The 12,384-nt window shown below is 36.8% G+C and overlaps 1 protein-coding gene across 1 annotated transcript; it reads right to left on the bottom strand.

The window, feature by feature from the left end:
- Positions 1–330: 330 nt before the first annotated feature.
- LOC131525348 (tapasin-like) lies at positions 331–3,913 on the bottom strand. The gene is made up of 8 exons (XM_058752836.1): positions 3,740–3,913; positions 3,455–3,649; positions 2,874–3,122; positions 1,929–2,288; positions 1,499–1,822; positions 1,088–1,189; positions 791–819; positions 331–679 (listed from the first exon to the last, which is right to left on the bottom strand). Exons 1-8 carry the CDS (start codon positions 3,798–3,800, stop codon positions 668–670), a joined length of 1,332 nt encoding a protein of 443 aa, XP_058608819.1. The 5' UTR covers positions 3,801–3,913; the 3' UTR covers positions 331–667.
- Between the last annotated feature and the right edge of the window lie 8,471 nt (positions 3,914–12,384).

Here is a 12,384-nt window from a genome sequence, read left to right as displayed (position 1 = left end):
GTGCAAGCAATAAAAACTCGTCCTATACTTGGCCCGTAAAAACAGTTTTATTCATATATTATTTTTAAAATCTGACCGGCCCACATTAAACAAAATGGTCCGGCCCCTCTGGCATTTGCCAGAATTGCCAGATGGTCAATCCGCCCCTGCCTCTCATACCATTGGTAGGAGAACTCATGAACTCGAACCTGATATCAACAAGTTTTTTAAATGTAGGACTATCTTTTTTTACGCTGCCAAACCCCACACACCGGAGACCCGGCACGGTGCCGGAGAACTTTAAGCCCTGCAAAATACTATAAAAATATATATAAATAAAATAAACAGACAAAAATGTAAAATCACGTTTATTCTGTCTCAGCAGCTTGTCTCCAGCCTTCACCAGATCAGACAATCTGATCTACATCACAGATCACATGTTGCTTCAATTCTCAAAGTTAATGTTCTCCCTCGTGGCTCTTCTAAAATATACAATGAAGGATACATACAAAATATACTGTGAACTCACAGTTAGATGCACACACACACACACACACACACACACACACACACACACACACATTACAGTGGTTATTGTTTCCAAATATAAACAAATAAAGGAATTTTGAATATTCCTGATTCATGGTTTCCTTTCAGTGTTTCTCAGCTTTCAGGGCCAGGTCCAGATTTACTTCTTCTTCTACAGGAAAGAGAGAACCAAACAATAATTAAACAGATTACTTTTAAATGACACCATCACTAAAATATGAACCTGTTGGGAGTGTTAAAAGTACTGTGAATATTTACTTACCTTGTCTTTTAACTCTGAGTCACTGGAATCTATATGAAAAGAAAATTGAAATAAAAATAAAACACATTTAGATATCCATTTATATTTATATATGTATATGCCAGGCATCTTTTACGACAACCACAGCTCTATACTACATATGGTCAGTGAGGATACAGGCTACATTATTTAAAGATTTTTTTACACAACAGGACAGATCTTTCTAATGTCAGTTCACTTGTAAACAGCACTTCTGTGATGCAGTGATATTAGGGGAAAAATATTAAATATTGTAGTGATCAGAGAGAACTGAGTTACCAGAAGAGCTGAATGTCCAGAAAAGAAACTTCATCATGCCGTAAAGAACAAGTGCAACAGCAACCATCGCCATCGAGTCCTCAATAGAAGGAGCACTGACACCTGATATCAACAAAACATCAGATCAAGACCAGCAGAACAATCTGACTGACAAACATATTCCTCTGGAAATGCAAACAGAAGATGCACTAAATTAAAAAAAAAAAATGTTTTGGCTGATTCTCTCACAAAGACAGTGATTTGTCGCCACCTTTTGGCGAACCATGTAATCTTGCATGATCATTCACTTGCTATTTACATAAAAACATATCACTATATTTAGTGAAATATTAAAAATACATGTTTTAATATATATTTTGCTCTTTTGGCTTCTCCTATAATCATGTGTCAGTCTACAATAGTGTAACTCACCGATCACATTGAGTGTCGCAGCAGCTCGTCGTGTTCCTCCCTCATGTTTGGCCACACAGGTGACGTCTCCACCGCGACCGAGTCCCAGCTTCCCCGAGTCCAGCTCCAGACGGCTGCTCTGACTGAAGGTGCCATCAGACGCCTGTCTGTGACCCGTTACACTGCCCTGACCCAGAGAGCGGGACGTCCCGTCTGCCCCGCTGAACTCCCAGCTCAGATCCAGAGTGTGAGGAGCAAAACCAGACGCCTCGCACTGAACCAGCAGCACCTGCCCAGGAACCAGCAGAGGAAGAGGAGACGGGTAGATGGACAGAGACGGAGGCTCTGGAAGAAAACAGGCAGGGATTACTATTCTATTCATAACTGTAATAGTTAAACTAGGTGGCTACAGCATCATATGCATAATAATATAAGTATACCACCATCTCACCGACTATCTCCAGGTCCACAGCTACCTGAGCCAGCAGGTGAGGAAGATAAACGGTGCAGATGTAAGTTCCTGAGTGTCTCACTCGAGATTCCTCCAGAACCAGTGATGCGTTTCCTGTCTCATAGAGGCCTGTGATGTCGATATCGGCTCCGGTCTCTGATGTCTCTGCAAACCGATCGTTCTTGCCGTCGTAAGCGAGGACCAGCCGTCCTTCACCCCTGAACTGATAGCGCCACTCGATGGAGAATCCAGAGCCGTGAACCGGAGAAGAGGGATCGACCCAGAACCCACAGTCCAACAGAACCGGTTCTCCCAGTCTAGAGCGGACCACAGGAGTCTTACTGGACACACTGAGGATCACTTCAAGACAGAGAAGAAAAAAGTGAGATTAATTGAGCAAAGACAAGTGTTTAACCCTCATTAGCTCAGAAGGGTTAAACAGAATTCAGTCCTTACTTTAATGACCCAAATGATAAAATACATGGATTGCAAAATCGTATTGGAATGCAAATAAAAAATTTAAAAATTAGAATACAAATAAAATATGAAATCACATCATAAGATATATAAATTGCAAAATCTAATTGGAATGCAAAGCAATTAAAAATTACGAATAAAATATATAATCACATATGTATAACTATGTAGAATACTAATAATAATACTACTACCACTAATAATTATTATAAATTATATGCAATTATTTTAATTTTTATATAACCTATTGAGCCGTTATAAAGTATATAACATTACATGCAGTTATGCAATATATTAAGATAATTTTTTTGCAATATATAAGAAACCTGTGCTCTAACTTTTGGCTCTTTACAAACAATTATTATAATTTATAATACACTATATTATGCAATATATAATATATATTATTATATGCAGTTATATGTAGGCTATTATTTCTCCAATATATGATAAATTTGGACTCTTTACCGTGTGGCTCTTTAGAAGCTGAAGGTGCTCTCATGATATTGGACAGCGTCAGCTGCTCGTCAAGCCCTTGTGCTGCCACTGAGAACCAATCAGCTTGCAGGTAGACTGGGCTTTGGGCGGAGTCAGTGAGAGCAGACGTCCATCTGACCATAGAGGCGTGAGGCATGAAAGGGTTAATCTCACACTTGGGTTTGTTCACAGAGCCTTTGGCTGGATTCAGAGCAGCACTGCAGAACGTACCAGCGGGATCTGGAGGAGGACATGCATTAAAGATTAGATATCACCTAATACTTGTCATTATACTGTCATCTTTGGATGTAGTTTTGCATCTGGGTGGTGTAGTAAAGGTATTTAATTACAGTATTTTATATTGGTCTATACAGTATAGACTAGGCCTATATTATAAGACTACACCATAAACGTTACAGAAAACATTATTGCAGTATTTATTTAAAGCACAACATTATGCAAATCCTTTTTGACTTAAGGATGGACTTTGTGACATATAGTTACATACAGATTATACAGTTCACAAATCAACACAAATATCTTTTTATAAATCCCATGCTGCTGTCACTGACCGGTCACATAGTAAATCCTGGATGGACTGATGTCTGCAGGAGGATGAAGCTCAGATATGATCTCTTCACTGAAGGCTTCAGTTCTGATGAACATGAGAGATTTCTCTTGACTCATCGGTGCTGAGAAACCCCCTCCATGACCCGGTTTCTCCTGAACAAACCAGCACTCCAGAACCGGACATACAGAACCGGAAGCTGCAGGATAAGAGACATGTTAATGAGAATAGCGTTCAGTGGTCGCACACATACTTTAAAGACCAAGAGGTCTCGATTACCAAATCTTACCACTGCATAACAATGTGAATGCGATGATAGATATCTTGTATATAGTCGAAATCTCAGACATCGTTGCTCTGTTTATTAAAACGATGACTGTGTGTAGATGTTCTGTTCGGGGTGTTTAAGATCCGTCGGGTTTTCCCCAAAACACTGCTGCAGCTTCATTTTACTTTCATTTAGTGTTTACAGCGCATGCGCATTGGCTGCTGTTTACTTCTCCACTAGGTGGCGCTCTAAGCCAACAATAGTTTTCCAAACGTGCCACATTATACTGTTGATAAGGGTTTGCCATGATATCACGTGATTTCTCATAACAGAGTGCATTTGAGGACACTGGGAAATACCGTCTCTAATGTTGTAGTGTGGTAACAACAGATAGCCAGACCTAATAGCCTGTGTAGTTTTATTTATGTTTATCTGTAGCTATATATTATTTCCAGTGTTTTAGTTTTTTTTTCCAGGTGGTGAAATCTGTGTAGCTTGAATAACGTGATCACAACAAGTTGATGGATTTGTACAAAACTTTATAAGAAGTGCCATTTAGTTAATGTGACACACTGGAGTTCGAGTTTGAGTTCTTTACGTTCAGTATGTATAATTCTTCATGCAGCACTTCTTCAGCTGTATGCTCATCAAGCAGAATTAACTTTCTGTCTTCTATGATAATGGTACAGAATTGCAGTGGCTCAAGCTATATCATCACAAACATTTTTGTAATTGTTTGTACAGAAATGCAGGTAGAACCGGGACGGCTGTAAATCAGGTGCATTTGTAATTATAATGGACTAAAGTTCTTGTACTTAGTTTTAGCTTCCATCTATAAGCATATCTTCACATTTTCTTCTAAACACATATGTGCAATTACTCTTTCATATATTTATGGGAACCATATTCCAAGCATCAGAGCCTCGAAAAAGCACAGTCTTTTACATCAAATTTGTATGTGGACATTGTAAAAAAAGTTGAGCCTTACTCACTTGATGTGTTTTATAATCATGTCTAAATCTAAAATCTAAAGCTTTTTAAAAGTAAAAACAGGGTGTGTGTTTCACTTGTTCCACTAGCATCCCATCAATAAAAAATTTAAAGTCAGAAGCCTTAGTAATTTTATTTTATAACTAAAATGTTACATTTAGTTTTTACTATACTTAAAAATAATTTGAACCCAGTTAGTAATTGTTAGCAGCTCATCACTTAAGTTTTTCTGAAGCTCAGCTAATGCTGCAGAAAAACATTGTAGAATCATCTGCATGCATAAATATACTAGCCTTATCAACAACATCATTTATCAAAATACAAAACAATAATGGACTTAAACAGCTACCTTGTGGGACACAGCAATATTTTCAGCCTCTGAAAAGATCCATTATAAAACACTGTTTTCTATTAGAAAGATAACTTCTGATCCAGTCCAGGGCTGTAAGTGAAAAACCACAACATTTTAGTTTAGCCACAAGAATATCATGGTCAGCAACATCAAAAGCTGCTGTATACTCTATTAGAACAGCACCCACCAATTTCTTATCATTATGCTAACCATTCATCTGTCATGTGTTTAAGAGCATTTCTTAGTGTCTTGGTCTATAAGCATGTTGTGCGTTAGTAAGTAATCCATTTATTCTAAAATATTGTAAAAATTAGCTACAAATAATCTTCTCCAAGAGCTGAAATTGGACAATTTATATTTTTGAATGTTTGTATTATATCTGTACATATACAGTTAAATTAATTTTGTATATTGTTTGCTTTTCGAAAACTTTTGCAATGCTGTTTTGACTCTGTACAAATAAAGAAAGCTTATAGAGAGAAGAAAGTGGTGATATGATTTTCATTATCCATTCCAGTGTAGTGTTTCTTTGCAAACACAGATCTAGAGGTAATGAAAAAAATGGGGATCTGACCCATAAGAATTATTTCTGTGTAGTGAGGTTGATTCAGACATGTTACTTGAACATTTTATTCAGTACTGAACCACATTGTAAAAATGTTTAATATCATTTTTTTTGTGTTGCTTCTTTCAGCAAATCTATATAAAATAAGAATGTACATGTGCCTGAAAATAAACATATGTTTTGATGTAACAAAAGCCTGCAGGTGTTTGCTGTTATAGAATATTAAACAATTCATTTATTGTATGTGTGATTAGTGATTAGGACTTGCTATTGCCATATTTCTTGGTCTGTCATGTCCCCATATCTGCATCAAGAAACAAACGCGCTACCATCAAGTTTTTCTCATGACAATTACGTTTAAGCAAGCATCGTGAAAGTGAGTTTAAGGTACGTTAAACTGTAAATCCGTCAGTCTTTCAATTTCCTTCAGTGCCCATGGGCAGAGCATGGAGGTACTAGCTTGAAACCAGTCATGTGCTATTTTGGGTAAATAATGTCCTAAATATTTCCAGATATTCAAAGTTTTAATAGAGAAATCTATGTCTGAATCTATTTTCTTTTCACATTATAAATAATAAATTAATAGTAAGATGAAATTCTAATCGTGTTAATTTATTCTAATGTAGTACACTGTTCATTTTAAGATGCCTTATTACTCATGTTACTCATTCATAGTGTAAAATTTGAACAACAATTGCAAGTGTAACAATTTACACTCGGAGAGTAATTTTTCTACACTGTAAGGTGCTATATTAACACAAAAAATTCAACACTATGAATGGTGTACTTTTAACACTAGATAGATTGGGACCATATATGATCTTTAGTAGTGTTAAAATTGACACTTTAAGTGTTAAACTGACACTGCGTTTTTTTACTGTGAAGCATAAATTCTGAAACGAGTGCAGTATGAAATCCATAGTCACTGTAAAGAAATGTGTTCTGTTAGATACATTTTTTGAATCAAAAATGTGGGACTTTCATGTCTTTTAACTGAATTAATTGATTTTTCATACAATATATGCATTGTGTCTCTTCCTCAGGTGTGCACACAGTCCAGAGAATGTACAGCTGTGAGTAGATGATCAGACCAATGCAACAAATGCATTCAAACAGTATGGCTATATAATGGAGAGGACTTTGTGTCTCTGGATTGGAAAGAGCTGAGATATGTTTCCCCAGTTCTGCAAGGATTCCCCACAACACAGAACTGGAACAATGACAGAGGCTTCCTTGAGACTGACAGAAATTACTGCAGTACTGAGTGCACTGAGTGGGCTTGAGTAACATTACCAGGCTCTCTGAGTAATCTGATGTTTTCCTCTGATCAAACAGGAGATTCTGCTCCCATTGGCATAATTGTTGGTGCTGTTGTTGCTGTATTGTTAATGGTCATTGGTGTCGCTGGATATATGGTGTATCAGAAGAAAGAGAAATTAGGTGAGTGCAGAAATTGCTAACCTTTAATAGCTGATGTTACTACAATATTTAATGCACTTGTGTGCTGCTTTTAATTAGAGTCTTATAATTCAGATTACGAATAGTAGTAGACTATTATTTGAACATCCAATTTTTTTGCTAATGGAATGAATTTACAAGATTTCTCCTCAACAGCAACCCCCCCCCACAAACACACTGAAAATAAAGGTTTAGAAACAGTTGTCATGCAGAAATTCATAGTAAACACAAAATTACAATGAAACTGTAAGCAACATTTTGAGTTAAATGTGAAATTTTGAAGTAGAAAGACTGAAATACTGCAAAAATATTTGTTTTATTTACCACTTCATTGTAAATCATTTTAACTGTGATATGATATTTATGTATAAAGTATGGACGGTGAGGTGATTTATTTTCATTAATTTAACTGTTATTGGTCATTTAAAATAATTTATAAAAAATTAGAAACATATAAAACAACGATTTGCAACCATATCTCCCGTCATTACCAATACATATGTTGGTTAACACTGTGCTATTTTAGGCAGTCGTTTATGAGCAGTGTGTTCTGGTGTTGTTGTAAAAGTTACATTTTCTTGTCCAGGGTCTGACACCTCAACTGTTGAGAGTGCCACAAGACTACTATGTAAGTGTTTGTTTAAACATTGTGTTTTTCCTTAAACTTTTTAACTGTTATATCATTCTGGAATAAACAGTGTATGATGGTAATTTTATTGTACAGTAAAAGTTTATTTTCCTTTTTCAGCTTCTGACATCTCAAGTGTTGAAAACACCAAGGGCCCAGAAAGAACATGTTATGCATTTTTTCTAAATTTAATAATTGATGCTCAACTCATCTTGCGCAGTGTGTTCTTGCAAGATAGACTGATTTTGATTGATTTATGAATCTGCATGCTGGAAAAGGCGACTGTGTAAAAAGTGTTTAAAAAACACATAAAAACAGAACCAGTAAACAAAAACAATGATAAGAATATTATTACTATAAACTCTCTATATAACTAATGATTTGTTATTAAGTTGTCACATATGCACAATACTCCAGTCTTATCACAAAGTAGTGCAGAGTAATTTTTCTCATGTGCATTAACAATTCCACAATCAGCAGCCCTAAAATGCCTTAATGCTGCATGAAATATTAAAGTGATTTATGTTGAGATGGGATTTTAACTTTCCAAATGGGTCATTAAATTGATTAAGTCAAGTCAAGTCATCTTTATTTATATAGCGCTTTTTACAATACAGATTGTGTCAAAGCACTTAACAGTATCAAATTGTAAGATAGAGTGTCATGTAATGTATAATGATAAGATTAAACACTCAATTTTCTCAATTTTCAGTGAAAGGCATTTCATTATTGAAGTCAGAGATGTCATTGTCTAGCTCAGTTTAGTTTAAATAGTATTTGTGCAACCAAATTGACGATAATCGCTAGAAATTAAGTGTCTCCAACTGAGCAAGCCAGAGGCGACAGCGGCAAGGAACCAAAACTCCCTCTGTGACAGAATGGAGAAAAACCTTGGGAGAAACCAGGCTCAGTTGGGGGGCCAGTTCTCCTCTGACCAGACGAAACCCTCGGTTCAATTCCAACCGCAGCCATGTCAGATTGTGTAAAGGGCTTATCTGATTCCCGTGGTCTTGTCCCGATGGAACATTTTAATTTATAATTTAATGATTATTAAAGTTGAAGAGGATTTTTGTTGTAAAGTTTTCATTTTCTTCTCCAGCCTGTGACAGACAGCTCAACTGCTGGCAGAACCAAAAGCCCAACATGTAAGCCAATAATGAAAAAAACAAACAAACAAACAAACAAACAAAAATCAATAATATAGTTGAGGCTTAGCATCATTCTTGATCAGCGTCTACTCAAATTTTTGTTTTAAAATGTATTTTTCCTATCCAGCTCTGAACTCTGATCCTGACCATAGATATAACAGTGGCTCAGACAATAATTCATGCAGTGGCTCACACTCAGACAGTAGATCAGACATTGCCTCTGTTTGCTCCGACAGTGGCTCATGTAAGTAGTTTTTTTCTTTTTTCAAACAGTGGATCTGACAAGTCCTGCTAAATGAACCTTAATGTCTTTTTCTTACAGAAACAGATGCAAAATGATTGTGCTAGACACAAGATGACAGTGAGACAACTGAATCTTGGAAAAGTTTGCCCAACTAAATATATGATTCTTCAAGGGGGTTTTGTTGCTGTTGTAGGCAGCTCCCTGTGAATGGATTCAGATTAAATTTGTATGGGAGCATAAACAGTAATTGGGAGTAGGCTATTTGAGCAATAACAGCAATGTTGTGAGGCTACACCACACCTCTTCCAAACCAAAGTGGGTCGTGGACATGAGAAGATCACTAGAGGTGTCAGAGATTTTTATTTTCAATCACTTTGTGCTGTCTCTTGGAATTGATAGCATCCTTTGCAGTCTGTCCTTCAATCGCTCTATCAGCATGAGTTAAGATAAGCTTATGGATAAATAGTGATGATAGGTACATGCAGCAGTGCAGAAGATAATGAATGAGGTAGCTGAGCAGAACAAAGGTGTCTCTACCCGTTTGGCCAGTAGAAAGAACAGACTCAAAAGAACGATTTCGCCTGCCCATGCAGCCCTGCCAGATAATGGTAAACAAACTTGGCTTGCTGTCTGCGAAGGAGGCTCGAACCCGAGGCTCGGCTCGAGCTCCGAGTAAGAACCCCTCCCCCCCCATAATGATACGGTGTGGATGAAAGAGAAGGGATTTAAAGGAGGAGAAGGGGTGGTGGAGGGATACCGGAAGAATAGTCGCTTGGACGGAACAATGACTGCTGCTTATATACGGTCGAAACGATGATTGGCAGGACTGGATGATTAGGCTCCTCCCGAACCTGCGTTGTGAACTTCATTTAATTCAATTAGTTGCATGCCAGGTTCAACTGACAGAAACACAAAACATGCATAATAACTACTGAAATATTTTAACATAAGAAACAAATAATTGTACATTAAAGATTTGAAGTATGTTATTTAGGCCCCAATAAATATTTAGCAAGTTGTTTTGTAGCAGCGTGACCCTCTTTTGTAAAGTTATTGAACTGGAAGGTGTGCCATTGAAGAACCCCATTGAATTGTTGCTAAAGGAGCATCAGAAGGCAAAATATGAATGATATTTGCGGGTACATCTGTAGTTGGCCAAAATGTAGTTGTCTGTTTGCACACAATTGTGAAAAAAAATATGAACTTTTTAGATGGTCCCTATCATGTTTACGTTTACATTTAATCATTTTGCAAACACTTTTATCCAAAGCGACTTACAATTGGGGAATACATAAAGCGATTCATCTTGAAGAGGCAATCAGACAGAGGAAGTGCTGGTAACACCAAGTCTCAGACGTTGTTCAAATAAGTACAAGCTAGCAAGGGAAGGAATAAAGAGAAAGATAAAGCTTTTTATTTATTTTTTTTTTTTTTTTAAGTTTAGGATGAAGTCAAGTAGTGTCGAAAGAGATGAGTTTTCAGCTGTTGCTTAAAGATTGACAGGGATCCAGCACTCCGGATAGGGGTGAGAAGATCATTCCACCAGCCAGGAATGATGAACGAGAATGTTCTGGAGAGTGATTTTGAGCCTCTCTGTGATGGTATCACGAGGCGTCGCTCACTAGCAGATCTCAGATTTCTGGAGGGGATGTAGATTCTTAATAGTGAGTGCATGTAGGCGGGTGCTGAGCCTGTGGTTGTTCTATGAGCAAGCATCAGTGTCTTGAACTTGATGCGAGCTGCGATTGGTAGCCAATGCAATGAGATAAAGAGAGGTGTAACATGGGCTCTTTTGGGTTCCTTGAAGACCAGTCGTGCCGCATTCTGAATCATTTGTAGAGGTTTGACTGTGTTTGATGGAAGTCCAGCCAGAAGAGCATTGCAGTAGTCCAGCCTAGAAATGACAAGGGCCTGGACAAGAAGTTGTGCAGCATGCTCTGTCAGAAAGGGCCTGACCTTTCTGATGTTGTGTAGTGCAAACCTGCAAGATCGAGCAGTCTTTGCAATGTGCTCTTTGAAGGTCAGCTGGCCATCAAAGATTACACCAAGATTTCTGACCGAAGTTGATGGGGTAATTGTGGAAGAACCTAGCTGGATGGTGAAATCATGCTGAAGAGTCGAAGTGGCAGGGAAGACAAGAAGCTCAGTCTTTGGCGTATTCATGCTCGGCAAGAGCACCTGAAGTTTTTATAGCCACCACTTTGTGTCCCGGGATTCCGGGAATAACCATTTTCGGATGATTAGAAGCTTTTTTTGCAGACATTGTTCATGTACTCACTGATACGCGATAAATGGGATTATGAAAATATGAATATTAATTAGTGCTGGGCATAGATTAATCTAGATTAATCTCATCCAAAATAAAAGTTTTTGTGTACATAATATATGTGTGTGTATTGTGTATATTTATTATGTATATATGAATACACACCCATGTATGTATATATTTAAGAAAAATGTGTTATGTTTATATATTAAATATATTTATATATCATATAAATTATATTAATATAAATATATACATGTAAATACATGTAAATATTTTCAAAATATATACTGTATGTGTGTGTCTTTATATACACATAATAAATATTCACAGTACACACAGATATATTATATAAACGAAAACTTTTATTTTGGATGAGATTAATCTAGATTAATCTATGCCCAGCACTAATATTAACCCTCTGGTTGTGTTCGGACTCCAGTCACACCTTTCGTGTTCCCGTCCAAAAATGACCGGGCTCCAAACAATTGCTTATAAATCTGTAATTATGCTATATTATCACTAAATATTGGATTCATTCTTTTTGTCAACTTGTTTTCTTTCATTTAGGACTGGTTTTGTGTTTCTATTTGCATCTGATTAATCGTAGGCCTCATTTATCCGAAAGTGGGCCCCCCCTTTTTTTGGGGGAAAAATGATTTTTTATGAATAATTTTCACATTATGAGATAAAAAATTATGAAAATTTGCACGGTTTCTCACACTAGTGTGCTTTAATGATTAATCAAGAAGTTTGGTTTTAAAAGCTTTTATTTTGTACAAAATTGCAAAAAGTCACACTTGTCGTGTTCCCGGTCAAAAATGACCGGACTCCAAAAAATTGCTTATAAATCTGTAATTATGCTATATTATCACCAAATATTGGATTCATTCTTTTTGTCAACTTGTTTTCTTTCATTTAGGACTGGTTTTGTGTTTCTATTTGCATCTGATTAATCGTAGGCCTCATTTATCCGAAAGTGGGCCCCCCCTTTTGGGGAAAAATCATTTTATGA

Source organism: Onychostoma macrolepis, chromosome 19 (assembly GCF_012432095.1).
Source record: "Onychostoma macrolepis isolate SWU-2019 chromosome 19, ASM1243209v1, whole genome shotgun sequence".
Lineage (NCBI taxonomy): Eukaryota > Metazoa > Chordata > Actinopteri > Cypriniformes > Cyprinidae > Onychostoma > Onychostoma macrolepis.
Note: the sequence above shows the minus strand (reverse complement) of the source record. Positions and strands in the feature narration are given on the sequence as shown.